Consider the following 19,587-nt stretch of genomic DNA (forward strand, 5'->3'; position numbering starts at 1 on the left):
CAAGTGGAAATCCATTCTGCTTACACATGGACACCACTGGATACAACCAATCATGGCAATCTAACAGGTGGTCACTGGGGCACAGAACACAAGGACGTTTCCAACTCACCTTTCTCATGCAAAATATTAATGTGTCAGGCCTAAGTGTTTTCCAATATAAAGTGGTGCATGTCTACCGCAATTTCTTTTAAACACTTGTAGTTTATTAGAACAGAAAAGTAAAGTGAGAGTTAAGAATTTATTATAGAATACACAGAACAGACACTATCTGTTGCTATTGACTCTTTTATTTAAGAGCAGATCAAAAATATGCCAAAGCTTTGGTTGTCTGGAATGATATGCACACTTAAATTATAACATTTTCTTATAGAAAAACAGTAAACATAACTTATACATTCAGAGGTGAGCAAGACAAACATTGTCCATATTATAAACTTACATTATAGATAATGAAATGTTTGCAATGAGAAGTTACGAATCTATTATATATTTGGTATCTTAAACCATACTTAAGAATTTATCATATGACCTCATATGAAATATGCACAGCAATGCAATGGCAAGTATAATTAGCAAATCCACTCTCATGGACAATTGCCAGGATGAGAATCAGCCTTTTAAAAAAACACAGAAAACAACAACAATTATATTTGAAGGTAGGTCTCCTGGTATTTAACAGGAAAATATTGCTGTTGATGAGAATCACATTAATATTAATCCCTGGGTTGGACTCAGACTAATTAACAGAGTACACTCGCTGAGAGATATAGAACAAGTTAGTTAAGCCTCATTGATTTCAGTGGGTCCAAACTGACTAAGCCTGGACCCAATCCATTATATTTTATAATGAAAATAAAAGGCATTCAATTAATCATGTCACAAAGGAAATCTTAGGACAATTGACAAACCTGAATATGTTTTGAAAGAACACCCAGATTTCTCAAGATTTTCATAGCACTAATAAAATCTTCAGCTGTCTTTAACTAACAGCAGAGATGAGAAGGACAATGATTGGAACATTAGCTGTATTGGTTTATGTTCAAGTGTTCAGTGCTGAAACAGTAATTATGTAGATTTGGTAATGTTACAATTTCTTTTAATTTCAAAACTTGACAATATAATCTGCACATATAGAAAGTTCCCAGCATGGAATATTAACAGACCAGCTGTTTCTGCTTTGATGAAGCCCTGTAATCCACACGTGAACCATGCTTTAAGCAGTATTCTGCAGAAATCTCTTGAAGAAAGTCATCTTTGCAACAAAATAGAAGAGCATTTAGGAAAAGTGTAAACAGGAAATTACTTTTAGGAGAGGAGCTCATAAAGCACAGACACTAACAACCAAAGTATATTTGAATGTCAAGGGTCTGGTGTAAACATACAAAGAACAAGGAAATTAAAGGGCATGTCATCTGCACCCAGCATACCTATACCCAAACAAAAAAATGCTCTCTTTGGAAATGTATTTAAAAAAGAGATGCTCCCAGGTAAAGACTAAGTGTGCCAGGTGTCAGTTTAGGCAACATACTAGTAATTAGCTCTTAATTCACAAATACAATACAATAGAGACCTATTGAGACAATAGAGACCTAAGCAGTACCAGAATTGTTAACCTGTACCTCCATATGGCTGAAAGCAACAGGAAGGCAGAGATATTTGCAGAAGCCACATTTAAGCTGGGGTAGGGATCAAAAAACAATATTTTGCACTCAGGTATAAGATTGAAATACTATCCCTGACTTTAGCCCATTTAAGCAGGACTACCATGGACAGGAGTCAAGACCAATGTCTTTTTCCCCCAGCACAGTTGCTGATGAAGGTGAGTTCCTTAAGTTTGGTAGTGGGCATATGCCAGGCCCTTCAGAATTGGAAGCAAAATATTTCCCTATAAAACAATGGTCTCCCGTGTTGCAGGTGTTTTTTGTTTTAATGTTTACTATTTCATCTGCCTTTAAGTTACTTGGAGCCTTGAGAAGTTCCAAAGAAGGTATAGCTGTTCAGCCACTTCATATTACAGTTTTCTGCTGTTTTTCAAAAACTGGAGCCAGGCTCCAATGAAAGCTCTCTGTGAAATGAGTTTAAGCTGTTTCTTCCTCATAAAATAACACAGCTTTCTTTCTAACAATGAACCTTTCTAATATTACAATTATTATATTAGCACTTAAGTGGCTCAAAGTAATCTGACCTTTTATTTTTCAGGTAATGGTGTGTGTACCTTCAAAGTATGAGGGCTTAAGTGCTTTTCATTTATCATCCGGCTCCATTATGCATTTCTACCAGAGGGGAAAGAACCAACCACTGAGATGCTGTCACAGATTGACATTCATAAAGGCATCTGTTAAGCAGAGTCCTATTAATGTGCTTTGGTGATGAATAAGTTTTCATGTCCGGGCTTTAAGGTCTACTGTAGGGCAAAAAGGAAATGGTGGCTTTTTCTACCCCTCTCCTATCTCCCTATTAGCTTCTCCTTTATCATGCAAACCAGTATGTTAGGCTGTTTTGGTTTGTGCGTTAATTTAGGACAACAAAGATGGTAAATGTCGTGTGCAGTTTCTCTGTTAAAAGATAACCATTTCCTTAAAACAATGGTGTAAACATCTTTGCTTTTCATACTTTAGAAACAAAGAAATCACCTTTCCTGAATATATACTATATATGCACTTCAGTAATTATTTTATATACAGGGAAATACATACTTACACAGAGAGAAATGAATAGCCTTTTAAAGCTAACTTATTTGTCTACAAAGAAATATACACTGCTAAAGATGGCATTGGCAGGACCTTCCAGTTTTGCTCGAATTGCTTCATTTCTTCTGAGACAGTTTAACCACCAGTGCTAAACAAGTATTGTTTTAACTCTTTTTTTGGCATTTTATGATGTATCAAACAGGAGGCGAAAAAACACTGGTACCTGCACACAAGCAAAACAGAATCATGTTTCTTATGGTGAATAATAATAATAAAAAGACATGATCAAGACATTTTAGTGTCCGTTAGCTTTCAGGAGGAGAAACTTAAAACACTGAAACCAATACAACTTTGGCTATGTCATGCCCAATATTACGATATCTCTGAAACTTGACAAAAATAAAATTAGAAGGATGGGAGCCAGGGGCAGCCTTTCCCTGGTCACTGTCTGAGGTGAATGGGAAGCTGCTGCCTCCCCTCTGCCGAAGCCTTACTGAAATCATGTGGTTGCAGGTTCCAGTGAGATCTTGTGAGAGATCCATGAGATCTCGCTGGAGCCCCCAAACCGCTTCTTGTCTAATGCATCATAATGAGACAGAAAAATAAGACCAATCCACACCAAAATGCTCTCAAATTTCTTAAAGTATAAAGCAAAATGATTCTGAACAATCTCAGACGGTTCTTGTTAATAATTAAGATGGATGTGAAAAGGTTTTTTTCAAGTATTACTTACTTGACATAGTCGAGGAACATTCTCGCCTACTCAAAGGGTCTTCTTGTGGCGTTGGTTGGATTTTTGCAGGGGTGTATGTATTTAAAGAGTTTTTTCTTGCATCCAGAAATGATGGCGAAGCTAAAAGGGTTAATAAAAGTTACAAAGCTATTTTATCTTATTCTTTCTCAAGTAACTGGATGTTGTCAATACTGAAGAAGCAGAGATTATATAAAGTATCAACAAAGGCTGTATTATTCTTTGAACAATTGCCTCTGAAAAGTGTGTACATTGTTTTTATGTGAATAGTACAGTGAACATATTATGCTCCAATATTACTCTTCATCAACATGGATCTATAGGTTTTTGTCAACGTCATGTTTAAACTATTAAACAGTCATCTTTTTTGCTTCCAAGAAACCTATTTAGACAAACCTGAAAGCTGTCTCACTAACTGAAGTTGGCATGCATGCACAGAAAATAGGTATCTGGCCAAATATGTATTTTGATATTTTTCTTATGTACTTCTTCTTTGTGTATGGCTTGCAGACTACTAAATTTAGCTATTGAAGAGTAGGATAATAAACTAGAGTAAGAAGGTCTAATACTGCCTGAATAAAGAACTTTTTCCTCAGAGCATATTATCTCTGAGGAAAACCTAACTCAGCTTCTACTCACTTTTTTGACTTAGTGCATCAAGATTTGCTAATTTAAAAAATGTTATGCTTCTTTTTACTGCTGTTTTCTACCACAAGGAACTTGTGAATTTTGTTTAAGTTAGAGGCAGGTCTGGAGAATTTTAAATTTACAAAATCAGACATTTTGTGTTCCTTCACCCTAGCAGGTGTAACTTGAAACCTGCATTGCACCTTGGAATGTGAAATATATTAAGTCTGTTACCTCTTCCCATGCTCCGTCTTGAGACCAAGCACAATGCAGGCTTCATGGCTTCAACACTAGGCCCATTTTTTTATCCTCTCACCTCTCGCTCTGCTTAAAATCTAGCCTGACAAAGAATTCTGGACAGCTCAAAAGCTTTCTCACTATTTTGTACTAGTTTGGATGCCCTAATAAAGGTATTGCCCTACTATGGAATTTGGGAAATTATTATTTACAGTTAGTTACAGAAATATCAAGAAATCTGCATGGCAGTGTTCGAGCAGAAAGAGAATAATGTGCTATAGGCATCATAGTGTTCAGGGTCCAATAAGCTACTTCAAGTATACAGAGAGGTATGTGCCAAGCAGGATCTTCATTCCCCCACCTCAGCAACTCTATCTGAAGTTGCCTAAGTTTTTGAAACAAAGTTTCTAGCTTAGCTATGGGACATATGTGTGGAGTGGAGGGGTAGAATGGAAGCCCCACTTCTTTGGATCTTAGCAGTTCTTAATTGCACAAATAAGTGTTGTCATTATACAGAAATTTTGCACAGCATACATGCAGGGTATGTGTTATAGTCATATTGTGTGACTAATTTAAGTTAAATTGCATTCTCTTACACTTCCAAGGACAGCCAAGAAGACAGCTGCAGTGTGGGTGGTGTGGTTATATGCCAATTCATGGGGAAAATGAGGAAATACTTATTTGATTAAATCTGAAACAGTTTATCAGTCCCACACCAGGAAACACTAAATCCTAGTATTCAATGGAATGCTTATGGCCAGCAGCGTTTTGCAGTTTGTGAAATAAAAGACATAAAAGGTAATTACGCAGAGAAAATGTGGATGCGGCTTGAAATCTGTCGTACAAAGGAGTGGCAGCAATGGAAGCAAGAAATTCATCCACCTGCTTTAATGACAAGGAGTTATGGAGGGTTTCTAGAGGGCAGATTGAAGGCACCATGGAATACAATTCAAAGCCTGAAAAAGAAAACACAGACACACACACACCACATATTTCCAACATAAAAGGAAGCAACTGAGCAATTATAATGGCACAGGTATGTTCTGCAGAAGTATGCTTAACAGGCCAGAATACAAAGAGACCCGTGCATGCCATGTGCACCAAAGCACTTCTGAACCCAGTGCAACTCTCCAGATTTCTGCTCCTTTTGCACTGCATCAGAAGCAGCTCCAGAATGATTGCTTGACTTTCTGAAGGGAGTTTTCTCAGGTAGACACATGGCACATGCAGGCCTGCAGTGAGAAAGATGGAACCAAAAAGCCTCAAACATGATTCTGGCTCCATCCAAACACATGCAATCATACAGTAAACACTTCAGATACTGAAACAATATGGAGCTGGACTAAAGGGTGTCAGAATTTCCTATATATGAAGCTCATGGTTCTAATATACATAATATAAAAACATTTTTATTTAAATAAGTCTAAGGCAGCAATTTAACCACCACTTACACAGATGTAGACCTACTTATCCATTGTACTCTCCGATAACTCTAATCTAGGTTTTCATTCAATTTATAAATTTCTATATAAAACAGACTTAAGAAATCAATGAAGTAAAGGCTCAGCATGTCCCTATGTTACTTCCATAGGCATCAGAGCTGGCTCTTCAAGTCAAAACTCCTGGTCATCTAAGTCTGAAAGTACTGTTTTCTGAGAAGAAAGCAAGGACAACCCTCTTCCAGGATTATGACAAGTTTCCTTAACATTATTTACACCCAGCTTCATTACTTTTAAAACGGTTACTGTCAAGCCACAAATAAATCTGAAATCCAGGGTTAGGCATCATAAGTAAAAACATAATCAACCATGCATACCTGAACTAACGTTAATTTAAAACTCCATATGCGTACATAAGCTTTAAAAAGCACTTGTGAACTGATTCAGACAGCTCCCCACAAAAAATTGTCCATATAAAGTTTCACTATTATAATTCCGAAAACAAAAACTGTAATTTTACTTAAGTTGCTAAATTTCTCCCAAGACCTTTTCTTTTCAATTACATAGATTTGCTAATGAAGAAGTATTCATGTTTTTAGTGCAAGGTACATTTAAATGTAATATGAAGTAAACTATAGTGAACTCCAAAACTAAAGAATTCAAATTCTTGTTATCTGAAATCACTTTTCTCTCCTTAAATTTCTAGAGAAGGAAACTTTGCAAATGAACATTTTGGTATCTTATTGAATTGTAGCAGTTAAGCCTCTGTGTGTGCTTCAAGTTAATTGTGTTTAATGCATAATAATTCTTCTAAGAATACAACACTACGCATGCAGGCAAGCGCGAACCCTTTCTTTGCATTACAGTAAATTCCACGAGAACTGCAGCTTTCCCTGACTGGAGAAAATCCACAAATGTGTATGAGTATCTATGTAAGGAACAATTTCATGGGACTATGGCAGGCTATTTTCTTTAAGTGCTCATGTCTATTTTGGTGCTTATAATTACCTCATGTCCAATAAATATCCTTTGAAACAGTTAAATCTGAAGCTCAATAGTGTCATTTATATTTCTGCATACTTCTTTTAGCTTTATTTACCTAGGCAATAAAAATCAACTATTCACTTGTGCGCACACCCATCTTTTAGCAGCTTCATTACTGGATTATCAAGCATTGGAGAAATATCCTGAGACATGTGCCGAGAGGCCATTTCCACTGGATTGAAATTGAAAATGGTGAAAACCTATTCATTTGTGTTCTTTTATTTTTAAAAAGACACCTACGTACTTGGACAGTATCCTTTCAAATGTCTGATCTGCTAACGTGAGCTGACCTCTATCTTAACATACCAGTTTCCATCAAAATGAAAGACAATGAAAGGGTTAGCGCAGCAACTTAGAAAGCCACCCTGCCGTCTTACATTCGAAAGCTATAAAGACATACCACTGGCGCCTAGAAATTCCTCAGAAGAAACCGACCAGCACCTAAAGAGGTCTGGATGTTCTGCACAGAGGCCCAGAAAATAAGTAAAGCACTGTCAGTAGATACTTGTTTCACCATGTATCTTGAATTCAAGATGAAAGGAAGGGGAAGACTGAAATGGTTTAGAAGTTGCATTGTTATCTTAAAGTTATGGAAGTCAAAGAAAAGAGGAGGCCCTCAATGAAAGGTTAAGAACAAACAGTACGCCACGCCTCATTTTCAAAGCAGCTGGAGTGATCCCAAGTTACCTGGGGAAGTACATTTAGGCTTCTGAGTAATACATATAGCCATGCAGTAAATTGTGAAAGCTGTGAGGATACATATTAATCAGATCACATCAATCTGTATCAACACAGCTGTGATAAAAATATACAAATTTTAAGCACATACTATTTGGATAAAATGTGCTCTGCCAGCTATTGATGATATATTTCCCCTCTTATTTGTAAATATTTATTTTTTAGCTCTCATACCTCAACTTTCAGCTGTTTTGCATACTAAATTGAGCATCTCTCTCTTTAGATGACTTAATTTTAGAGTCAATGTGCACATTTTTTTTTTCCATTTTCACAACTAATTCTATATGTAGGTATGAAATACTATAGCAATATTAGTAAAGATTATTTGCAACTGAAGCAGACCTATCATTTTATTATGATGATTTGGGAATAGACACAAATCTACAGCTACATGAAGACATTATATTACCTTACCACTGAACTCAGTTAATAAATGGCTTTGGAAACTTTTTGAATAAGGATAAAGAAACTGAGAGCAGCATTACTTTTTCATCTATGATGGAGGCGTGGCCAGCTCAGTTTCTGTGATGAAAGGACCAATTCAGTGGCAAAGCTTTGCAAAATGTGTTATATGTTGGGGCAGAATGGGGGCGGCTTCCAACAAAATATTAAAATACAATCGTCTGTTAAACATTAAAAGCTTCCCTAAACAGGGCTGCCTTCAGATGTCTTCTAAAAATCTGGTAGTTGACATCTGGTGGGAGGGCGTTCCACAGGGCGGGTGCCACTACCGAGAAGGCCCTCTGCCTGGTCCCCTGTAACTTGGCTTCTCGCAGAGAGGGAACGGCCAGAAGGCCCGCGGTGCTGGACCTCAGTGTCCGGGCAGAACGATGGGGGTGGAGATGCTCCTTCAGGTATACTGGACCGAGGCCGTTTAGACCTCTGGAGGAAAACATAGTGGCAAGTAACTCATTACAGAAAGCACTTAAGCTGTCTGCATGAAAGGAAGGAAACTTAAACAAGGTGAAGCAAATCATTTGGTTACTGACAGAAATGTAGGGAACTTTGTTTTCAATTAACTTTTATTTTAAGTCTAATGTGATTTCAAGAAGATGATAGCAAGTTCCAGTTGTTATTTATAATGAAATCCTGAGTTCACAGAGAATAGGCTTAGCAGTGGTTGTTAGCTATGCTAGATAATCAGAATCTTCATGTTCAAAGGCTGTATACCTCTGAATCCCAGTCACTGGGGGACAAATAGAGGACAGACCACCACTTTCATGCCCAACTTAATGAGTTTCCCAGTGCCATCTGGTGGTTGCTGTTGGAAATAGAGTGCTAGAGAAAGTGGACCTTTTGGTTTGGTTTAGTAAGGCAGTTCTTACGCTGAGTTCCAAAAGTTCAGAACAGAGATATCCAACACAGCAGGATGCCAAAGAGTATGAAGGGGGAAGTAATAGGAGCTGTTTAGGGTTCATAAAGTTTTTAAACCATACACTATGTGTACTAATTGGTTGTGTCATTAAGAAGACTGCGTAAAAATAGACATGGACTTCATTTAATTCCCCACCCCATCCCAAAAAAGATTTTGAATGTGTGAATTTTAAAAGACTAGATTATGGAATTAAAAAGGGGAAAGGGATTTAAATTATCAGAACTTCTAATAATTGACAATATGGCCATGTGATCAGCTGGAATCAGGGAGGAGGATGGTGGACAGTACTATACACCCCATAGTTTGGAAGGGATGAAGCAAGGGAATACTTTTTTTTTTTAAATAAAAGCAAAACATACCATTGGTTGGGTGTCGAGCAAATGAGATAGAAAACCTTTTAACAGCAGAACCACGTGTGGTGTCTGAGAAAGAGAAAAACAGGTACCTGAAATTCAAAACAGCTACCAAAAGAGGGATAATTCAAGAAAGGACAGAAGAGGGGAAAACAATGAAGAGGAGGTTAGAACTGAGTGGCATGCAGAAGGGATTGGGAGAGGTGCAAAGGCCAAAACAGGTTTAAAAGCAGGTAAAACTTAGCTGGTTGTTACTACTAGAGGTTTAATGGAGTGTATGGAAGACAAATACGGGTGAGCTTGTGATTTTGGCATACAGACATACATGGTTAGAATTGAATATCATGGATGTGACAGTAGGAGAAAGCTGAATGTTTCTTACCCTCAAGAAAGTTAACAAACATTGTAAAATGGTGGAAATCTGGTGCTGACATGTCTATTCTGCTTGTTACTCTGAAGCCCCAAGCCAAACACTTTCTGGATAATTTTAAAAATAATTTAACCAACGTACCTCTTTTTAGGACTTTACAAATATTAATGAATCTCCTTTGATTTCTCTAGTTCTCAATAAATGGTTTTTTGTTCCATTTCAGGAAAAAATTACCAAATTGAATGGTTTTAAACATAGGTTTTAAGTTGGTTTGTTACGGAAGGGAAAAAGCCCTCCTTCCATCGGTGTGCCATTAAACAAAATTAATCTCTGAGAAATAAAGGGACACTACAACCCTCTACAAATTAATATTAGTGATCGGTATTATAGGCTTCTACTCTGTAAAGAGGCCTAGGACTTTCTTTCAAGGTTTAATGTGTGCATATGAGTGGGTGAGTGTAAGTGCATGTGCGAAGGTGTGCACATACCATCTATGCAGCCAGAAGAAGTCAGCTTTTTACGATGAATACGAGCATAATCCTGTAGGTTAGGTGCACTTGAAGAACCCCCGAGCACCGAAGTGCTAAACAGGCTCGCACAGTGAGACCCTGATGGGAGTTAGAGAAAATACATACAGCAACCAGGTGTTCTTCTGTTCACATCGGGGATGCATGCAGCATGCAAGCATATCGCTCTTACCACACAAGAGGCTGCCTCTGGCATTGCCTTGAACAGGTTCACAATATGCTTATAAAGTCAGTGGTACTTTCAGGATGTAACTACCACAAATTACTGTGCTTCTATTTATCACAATCCCCTTACTAATTATATACAAAGAGAAGGCTGAACTCTAATGAAGGGAACTTCCTTTTGTTTTCTGTTGCTAGACTTGATAAAGAAAGAAAAAAAACACTGCCTGATAGGTCAATGTAAAATAAAAAGGGATGGTTGAGGAAGAAACACAAGATTGAATATTTGCAGTTTATAACTGAATCTGTTAAAATGAGCACTGAACTCTGCAAAAGACAGAGATCAGTATGTTTTCATGTGGAAATTCCACTTAAATTCATGGGATGTGATCAAGTTTTCTTGCATGCGTTCCACTTATGGCTTGTGCAGACATATCCCATTAAATGTGTTGAGTTTCTCAATGTATTTTTAAAAGTTAATGGCTGATCTAAAAACAAACAAACCCTGGTGTACTGACTTTTGCTGTCTGATATTAAAAACCTTGTTTATAAAGAAGAATTTTCTATGTACTAAAATATTGGTATCCTCCTCCCATAATAATATTTTAATTTACATTTAAAAACCTAAGAAAAGGGCTACTTTGGGTGCAATGTATTTTGGACAATCCCTTACCAATATAAAATTAATCTCAATGGCACTTGCTCAGGAGAGGTTTCTCCTATCCTTGCCCTTTGAAACCTGATCTATTTGCTTTCTAATCATGAACCACTGATTCAAAATTTCTGTTATTACCACTGACAACCAAACGGTGAGGAAAACATTAGTAGCACATCCGATGAAACACATCAATATAAATGTCTAAACTGTGGAGAAGCTTTGGAACTTAAGAAATACCTGCATTTAGATCAGTTTTCATCAACATGTACCGTATTGGCGTGAATATAAGTCTCACTTTTTGCCCAAATTCCGACCGTGAAAAGTTAAAGTGTGGCTCATATTCTCGACCTTATGATATGCAGGCAGGAGTGTGGCAAAGCGGCGTCTGTCCTATGCGTAGTCCCCCATCCTCTCCCCCAAGGCCGGGAAGGGAGAGAGCGAGGAAGGGGGAAGGTTGCTAGCAATGGAGCGGCTTATATTCAGATATTTTTTCTTTTCCCTCTCCAGTTTTAAAGGTGTGGCTTATATTTGGGTGCAGCTTATATTCAGCCCAACACGGTATATTTATGTGGCATATCACAGAGAACAGGATTGTGAAATGATTGAAGAACATTAGAAAAATTAAACTCTAGTAGTCAAGAGCATCTGATGTATGCATTTTGCTAGGTAAAATTTTGAAACACGAAGAAACAAAAAAAGATTGTGTATATAGAAAGAATATAGAGTTAAGTAGACAACTGGAGAAATTTTTATCTTAGACTGCATTTAATGCTGTGTTTGTTTTGTTTGACGTGCTATGAAAGTGTTACCCAAAATATTAAAACATTTGCAGAGCAAAAAAGTACCGGGAGTATACACTACCAAATGTAGTATAATACACTACAGTACAATGAAAATAGTATTCATTCTACAGTACTAAAATGCTGCTGAAATAGAAATCTGATGCTTGCTGTGATAAAACAGTTACAATAGCCAAGCCTGTATTCTGAAAGCTGTAGTTGATGGAATTTGGGGTAGTGCAAAGAACATTACTCTTGTGTTGTTCTTAAATGTATATGGAAAACAAAAAATGAGAAAAATAAAGGTTTTTGATTACCAGGAGAATCTCTTTAACTGTTCCCATCTGACTAAGGAGCAAGCCCTCAAAAGCCTAGAGATGAATCCTCTTAAAATGGTCTCTATTAACTTGTCAAAACAACAATATGGTTTGGGTTCAAGTGAAAAATTCATGCCAACACTGACAACTGATATGCTATATTCAATGACCAAATGACTTATTTGTATTAAAATATTCAAGATACATTATCCAAACAACGGAGTTAACTTTAAAAATATCTACAAGCTTGAATACTGAAAACTGAGTGGGTCTACTTTAAAGGAGCAGGACTTTAGGAAATATATACGTACCTATACCACTTGCCTTTTGCTCCACAATAGTTCTTGGTGGTCGGAAATAACTGTTGGTTTCTGTTGGGACCTAGACATGGGAAATGGATAAGTAAGAACAAAAACAGACTAGTGGGATTGTAGAATCCATTAAGCTTGAAACAGCAGCCTGTTCATGACAGACAAGTATTAATAAGCCATATGATGCATTAGTAGAGATACCAAAACAATATGGAAGGTCATGCAATATTGCTGAAGGGAATCCAGTTCACTCATGAGATCCTTGCAATGAAGTGGTGCAAGCAGGCATTCATGATGACAAAAACAGGACAGACACCAAGAAAGATATGAAAACACAGACAACTGTGTCATTTTAGTTTACCAAATGAACACTCCTAAACTGCGCCTGTATTGGAAGGGAGAGGGAGGGAAAAAAAGGAAACATAGACAGGCTGATGAGGTCACCTTACAGTCACTGATCCATGCACAGGCTCTTATCAGGGTAAACGTCTGATGTTCACAACCTTTAACCTAAAACTCTTTTTTTCTATATCCAAGCAATTTTTAGTTTCAATAGGACATCAAAATAACATTCTTTTGAGGGGGGGGGGGTCCGGTAACAGGGCACCATCCATTGTTTAGTACAACCATTTGTAAGTATGTTGTTTTATATCCAACATTAGTCCTACTCAGAACAGACCCACTGAAATGAACCGATATGACTAATTTGGTTTCATTAATTTCAATGGGTCTACTTTGGGTATATCTGAGTTGGACAAAAACTGTACACTATTCTATTTTACTGTTCAGTATATGTACTATTTTACTTAATTCCCCCAATATGTCAAATTTCACAATGTTATACATTACAATGGATGAAGAACTGTCTTCAAAACAAAGAGAGAGAGAGAAAGGACACCTCCAGTTCACAAGTAGAGAAAATAATGATTAGTACTAACAAATTTTTTCTTGAACAGTTAATAGGCCGTTGAAAAGACAATCTATGCTAATCCCAACTGCGGAATGCCAATATTGGACCCCAATCCAATTACTTCAAATCACATTTTGTTTCATTCATTAGCTAATAATTTTAATGCACCTGCCACCAAATTACTCAATGCTGTTTTTGTTTTGCTTTGTAAGTAAAAAAAGAAAAGTCTTAAAGGACAACTAAGCCAAAGCTGATGTCTATTTCATGAGGAACTAACTATTTCCATCTCTACAGAGCTGAAAAGAAACCAACTGAAAACCAAACAATCAACTACATTCAGTGAAACTTGTGTAGGAAAAAAAAACCATGCACTTGCTTTTTTCCCCCCCGAAGCATTCTTGGAAGTAACTAGTTTTGTTTTTTTATCACATTTTAATGACAGGTGAAATAATTTTCTTTGAATAAAATCCAGAACAAGGGATTAGATGTCCTTAAAGACAGCTGTTTTCTGCTTGGAATGCATAGTAATGTTTAATGAAGTAAAGTTTAAAAACCTGTTGCCATGAGCCAAAAATACTGGATGTGAAAGCCAATGATTTAGGGGAGACAGGGGAAGAAGTGATTTGTTCCCCTGATCTGCGTCTTCGACGCCCAGTACCCACACCACTGGTGTAATGCAGCCAGGTACCAATACACTCTGGGCTAGACACACTCAGGGGGCTCTCTTCCTGGAAGTGAGAAAGGGGGCAAAAAAACAGCAAAGCATGCAACGTTAGATTCATAGCCAAATGATAAGAAAATGAAATACAGTTTTGTCTGCACCCTTTGCTAAATAACTTTAACAGCATTATACAGTAATGAGCCGTGTTTCCTATAATAAAATCACACAATACAAACAACTGGAAATACTCAGCTACTATTTTCACTAAAGACACTTAAACAGTACTAATGACAAGGAAACTGAATATGTACATATTTTAAAAATGTCACCGTTAATTGTGTTCCTCTCGCTAAGCATAGCAAATTCTCTGTCTGTGCTGCGTTCACTATTAATAAAGCACATATTTCACAAAAACATGTAACTGGCCTCTGATGACACTAACAATATTTTCTTAATTTTAGTGTCTCAGTTTTCCCCCTAACCAAACACACCAGTAAAATTTAATCTTCATTCTGTATCCACATGCCACATCTATCCTCTGCATAAACATTATACATCCTGCCTAAGCTCCAGGACCAACTCTAAGAACTAAACCAAACACCAGTGACAGGCTGGCACACCAACAATGCTGTTATAATTTAGGTCTAGATCAAGACATTCACAAGAAACAGAGTCAGGACCACACTGAAAGAACATAACAGATACATTTATGTTCAATATATATTTAGGGAGCCTTGATCTTCAAGGTTAAGTTGTTTGATCTTTGTTCACTTTCTCCAAATAGAAGAGAATCAGCTTCACGTTGCTTTACACACCATTTTAAAAAAACATCTTTTTAAAATGGTATTTTATTGAAGTGGGAAAGAATTCTAAATACAGCTAAAAAGAATCTCTCCATGTTCCTATCAATGAATACACAGAATGTCCCAAGAAGAAAGAAAAATATAATGTAAAAATGAAGCCATGGTTTCCAAATCTTTCTATATTAAAAGTTTCAGGCTAGTAAAGTCAGCAAAATAAAAACAGTGTTTATTGACAGGGAAAAGCAGAATTTACAACTATGTGTGAAAAATTACAAAGGATATGTAGAATACTGCTCAACATTAATGTTTGCCTGCTGGAAAAACCCACAGCATTTATTAGGATATTCCTGTATCATCACATAAAAAACCTGGAACATCATAATAATTAAAATATTTTTGGATCCCTAAGAAATATATATAATATCTCTCTGATAAAGACTGCCATGATCAGTAACAAATGCATGTGCCCACATTGGGGAGAGAGTGGGCTGGATGGGAGGGGTGGGGAGGGAAAAGAACTTGGTTTAAACAGGCTACAAACTTTATTCACTACAGGTTTGATGAATTGGAAACACAAGGGTAGAACTAAGAAGTCAAGTGACCTGCCTGCTGTTAGAAGAGTCCAGGCTGCCTGCTGAAAAGTGGGGTGGTCAAAAGGTGGCAGGATCGTCTGTAGCCTTGAGCAACCACCTACCAGAGTGCAGGTATGATGGCAGTGACTGGTAGTGAGCTGATGCACAATTTGTGAAGGCATCTCTTAGTACAATTAGGCTAAGATCCAAATAACAGCATAAATAATTCTGCACACACACAGAGGCTTAGTACTTGAAATTTTAGATGTTGGATCCTGAACAACACATGGCACTTATGAAACGGAGAGGAGTTTTTGAAAAACTGAAATACAACATGGGATCTTTGCTTCAGAGGGAAAAGGTAAATAAAATAAAAATAAAAATCCCATAGGATATATACAAGATCTTGGATACAAAATGAGTTTTTTTAGCCTTCATATTTATCACAGCTCAAGACAGCCAAATAATAGTATAGAATTCAATCAATAATATCAAATGGCCAAATTATTTGGAATTATTCATTTTGTAGCATGTAAGTCTGGAGATAGTACAACCCACTCCCCATAAGTCTTTGCTCCTGACTTGTCAAGGGACAAGGGCTGTTACACAAACTAGTGCCCACATGACACCAAAAATAAATTGTAACATATACAGCATTCACATATCACAGTATATAGCAGTTGATGGTTTATCATGAATGTGCAGAACGCTCCTTCCCTCTAGCTAGTGAGAGCAGCAAACCACACTCCCTGGCTTAGCATTCCATCCAAAATAGGAATATGGTTTGTTTTTGACTTAATGTCATGATTTGTTTGGAATAGAACAAACCATGATTCCTAGGTTCAGATGCAACACTAAACCAGGGATTGTGGATTATTGCTCCTGCTGGCTGTACAAGAAAAGCAAAAGTGGAGTGATCTCTGCATTCATGATAAACCATCAGTTACGGTTTACTGTGTTGTGTGAACTGGGCCATACTGTTTCTTGCAATTTTATTCTGTTACTGAAAAATGATTGGTAAAAAGAGAAACTCTCTCCTCACCTACTTCACTATTCTGAAGTAGCCCTCGTAAATATGACAGACCTCCGCATCAACCTTGATTCAGAATATTTAAGATTTTGGGACAGAAGACATATCTTTCATATTGATAAGATAATGTCTTATCTTTGAGGGTACACTACAACAATCAGTTATATTAGGAAATATATATATTGGGATGAACCATAACATTCTTGCAAAAGGCAAAAAATGTCTTTAACTATTTATTGTAGAATAATACATTTTGTAAGATTGTGTATGCAAGCAATGTAGATTAGTCAGCCTGAAGACTTAAGACCTTGTTAAGTGATCCAAACTCCTCTGAATAGTGGTATCTTTCGGTTATTAATTTATGGAAGTGTCTGAAGCAATGTTAAAGTCCTAAGAGAACTACAGCTATGTATTTGCCATGCATTAAAAAAGAGAAAAAGAAATGTGAAAATCTCTCTAAAACAGGAGCCTGTTTCTACAGTAGTTAAGCATGGGAACAGCAAACTTACTTCTGATGAACCAATTTTCCTGGGTCTTGGAAGAGGCGACTTTCTGTGTATATGAATTGGATCTGACACCAATGGCTTGAAGATCATTACAGATCGATCTGTTTCATCCCTTCTACAAGCATGTGATTCCTCATCACTTTCATTTTTCTGGGAGTTTTTCCTTGAGCCATCATTCTGGAAGAAAATGGATGTTTCATGTGACACAAAACATTCGGCAGGTGGAAAACATAATTCCTTCAAATATTAAGGATTATGGCCCTTGGATACCTATAGCAACAAACCACGTACCACATGTGTTTGGATAAAGCAACTTCCTATGGAGCTATGGGAATGTACACCAAAACACATTTGGTCAGGTCCTAGCAACTGTCTCCAACTCTGAAGACAATGATTTGTCCATTATGAAAGTTACTTTCATGAAAACAAAATTTTCTTAGTATCTGGAAGGGCAATCCATACCCCAACAAGGGAGCTGTTCACACCATCTGGGGCAGAAGACAGTGGACAGGCAAAAGTCTGCTCTTGCCTACCTCAGTCTGGAGCTGGCATTGTGATCAGACCCAGATTGAGCTCAATGCCACCAAGTGGGACCAAATAGGGATTCAGCAGATCACAGGCTGGCCAAGTCCCTCCAAGCAGCCCCCTGTTTTGGTGCTTTCTTGCAGACAACTGCTGATGGGAAGGCCTTTTGTTGGGTGAAACTGGGGGCTCCGTGGCAGGCAGAAGCCAGTGGAGCTGTTCTTGGCTGGGTGGAAGAAGACCTTATTTCCAACATTTCCTTCACCCATGTAAGGGCTTTTCTGAACATGGGTCTGAGTGTGAGGTGGGGTGCTCAAGTATGCTCTGTGTGTGATTGAGAGAAATGTACTTGGGCAGAGAAAGAAAGATGTAGGTATGTATGGTGTGTGCACACGTGCACGATAGTTAGAGTTAGAGGGAGGTATTTGTGTGTGTGACTGTTTACACATAGCATGTGTCTGCGAGAGAAATACAAGCATGTCCTTGGTCTGCATGTGTGTGATGTATGCAATGTGAGGGAGAGGGGGGAGAGAGTGTGATATGGCCACCTTGTACATTTTTCCTGGTAGTGGGGAATGCTTCTTGTTCAAGACAGCGACAGCATTGTTTTGTGGAGGTGACACTGTGTAACTTCCACAACATAATGTTGTCCAGGGTAGCAGCAATGACAGTACACCCTCTAATTTTGTGACATGCCACATCCCCAAGGCAGCCATGTTGTGACTGATGGTCACAGCTTTTCCTCAAAATTCAAAATGTGCTATTTTCTACAAATAAGTGGGAAAGTTACAACACAAGCTGTGTTATGTCATGGTACAATATTAAGCATTCAACTACAGTGGTACCTCAGGTTACATACGCTTCAGCCTTACAGACTCCGCTAACCCAGAAATAGTGCTTCAGGTCAAGAACTTTGCTTCAGGATGAGAACAGTTTCAGGTTAAGTACGGACCTCCGGAACAAATTAAGTACTTAACCCGAGGTACCACTGTATTGTGAAAAGTCCTGCTCAAATTTCATGTATGTAAGAAACATTTTAAAGAGTGTTTACCTCCCGTGAAGCAGGTCTGTATCCGAAGCCTGACGGTAAATTTTTATCTTCTTCACAGCCTTTAGCTCCTGGACTGAAGTGCAATTCCACATGGAAACGCTCCTCTGATGAAAGCTCCTAAAGAAAATGGACAAGGAGTTAAACCATGTTTCCAAGTATATAATACTGGTATGCCTATGTGCTTAGCATTTCCTTACCTTGTTTGGATCCTCATACAGCATGATCACAATCTGAGTCATGTAATTGAGTTCACTGACAGCATTCAGATAATCCATAGCTCGTTTCCACTGTTCGTCTTTTGATGGCTTAGATCAAAAGAAATTCACATGTTTAGTACTGCAAGCGTATGGGTGACAATTTCTTTTTAATCTCTACATTCTGTTAACTTCTAATTGTTAGCTTCTAACTAAAGGGCTGCAATTTGAAACACCAAGGAGTAAGTACATTAAGCACAACTGACTTACTTCTAAGCAAGCCAAATAGGATTGTACGGCGCTATAATAAAATGCATTCTTATACAGGCCAATGTTACATCACTTTTACATCCTTTCCCAAAACCTATCACAATTTAAATATTATTATTATTTGTAAAGCAAAACTGAAATACAAAGCATTTTCATAACCGTACAGGCAAAAATACTTCAAAGAGCATATAATTTAAAAATGATAACAATGTGTTGGGGAAGGGGAAGATAACAAGTGGTGATGATGGAAAAGTGCAGTACACATGCTGTGCATGTGGTTACAGGCAAGAAGGAGGATTACAGAGTTTAGGTTTACCAGCATGCCCACAACTGAAATTCTGTCATTTCTATAGCAATTTAGCAGCAACCCCTTCTACAAATAGCTCGCGCCTCTCTTCATAATGATCAATTTGCAGAACATCAGTCAGAGAAATGTGCTAGACTGTGTCTGAGAATATCATATAGATTTTAAAAGGTCAAGTGGCAGATATTTCAAAACATGGAACAGATAAAATAACTCACAGTAGCCTTTTCCACACGTTTCAGAACAAAGCAAAGTCAATGAAAGGTAACAGAACTATTTCTGCCTATGGGGAAAAACCCCAACTACACTTAGTAGTATAAAGTTTGCATTATTCAAAATGTTTTTAGGACATGGCTCTCCAAATCCACCCAGAGCTCTCCCGGTAG

General features: G+C 37.6%; 1 protein-coding gene across 23 annotated transcripts in view; it reads right to left on the reverse strand.

Annotated features, from left to right (window-relative positions):
* Positions 1 to 269: 269 nt before the first annotated feature.
* PPIP5K2 (diphosphoinositol pentakisphosphate kinase 2) overlaps positions 270 to 19,587 on the reverse strand; it is a 52,104-nt gene continuing 32,786 nt past the window's right edge. For 2 of the 23 annotated variants that reach the window (XM_077936159.1, XM_077936158.1), the window contains 12 exons: positions 18,631 to 18,738; positions 18,434 to 18,550; positions 16,864 to 17,037; positions 13,843 to 14,016; positions 12,740 to 12,763; positions 12,379 to 12,448; positions 10,113 to 10,232; positions 9,261 to 9,323; positions 7,189 to 7,248; positions 5,112 to 5,261; positions 3,424 to 3,543; positions 270 to 2,913 (listed from right to left, as the gene is read on the reverse strand). In XM_077936159.1, the coding sequence (XP_077792285.1) occupies positions 2,885 to 2,913; positions 3,424 to 3,543; positions 5,112 to 5,261; positions 7,189 to 7,248; positions 9,261 to 9,323; positions 10,113 to 10,232; positions 12,379 to 12,448; positions 12,740 to 12,763; positions 13,843 to 14,016; positions 16,864 to 17,037; positions 18,434 to 18,550; positions 18,631 to 18,738 (1,209 nt within the window). In that variant the 3' untranslated portion in view covers positions 270 to 2,884. Of the gene's footprint in view, positions 2,914 to 3,423; positions 3,544 to 5,111; positions 5,262 to 7,188; positions 7,249 to 9,260; positions 9,324 to 10,093; positions 12,157 to 12,378; positions 12,449 to 12,739; positions 12,764 to 13,842; positions 14,017 to 16,863; positions 17,038 to 18,433; positions 18,551 to 18,630; positions 18,739 to 19,587 lie in introns of those variants that run through there. The other 21 variants (XM_077936160.1, XM_077936167.1, XM_028749477.2 and 18 more) reach the window with 21 other exon arrangements.

The sequence above is a fragment of the Podarcis muralis genome, chromosome 11 (genome assembly GCF_964188315.1).
Source record: "Podarcis muralis chromosome 11, rPodMur119.hap1.1, whole genome shotgun sequence".
NCBI classification, from domain to species: domain Eukaryota; kingdom Metazoa; phylum Chordata; class Lepidosauria; order Squamata; family Lacertidae; genus Podarcis; species Podarcis muralis.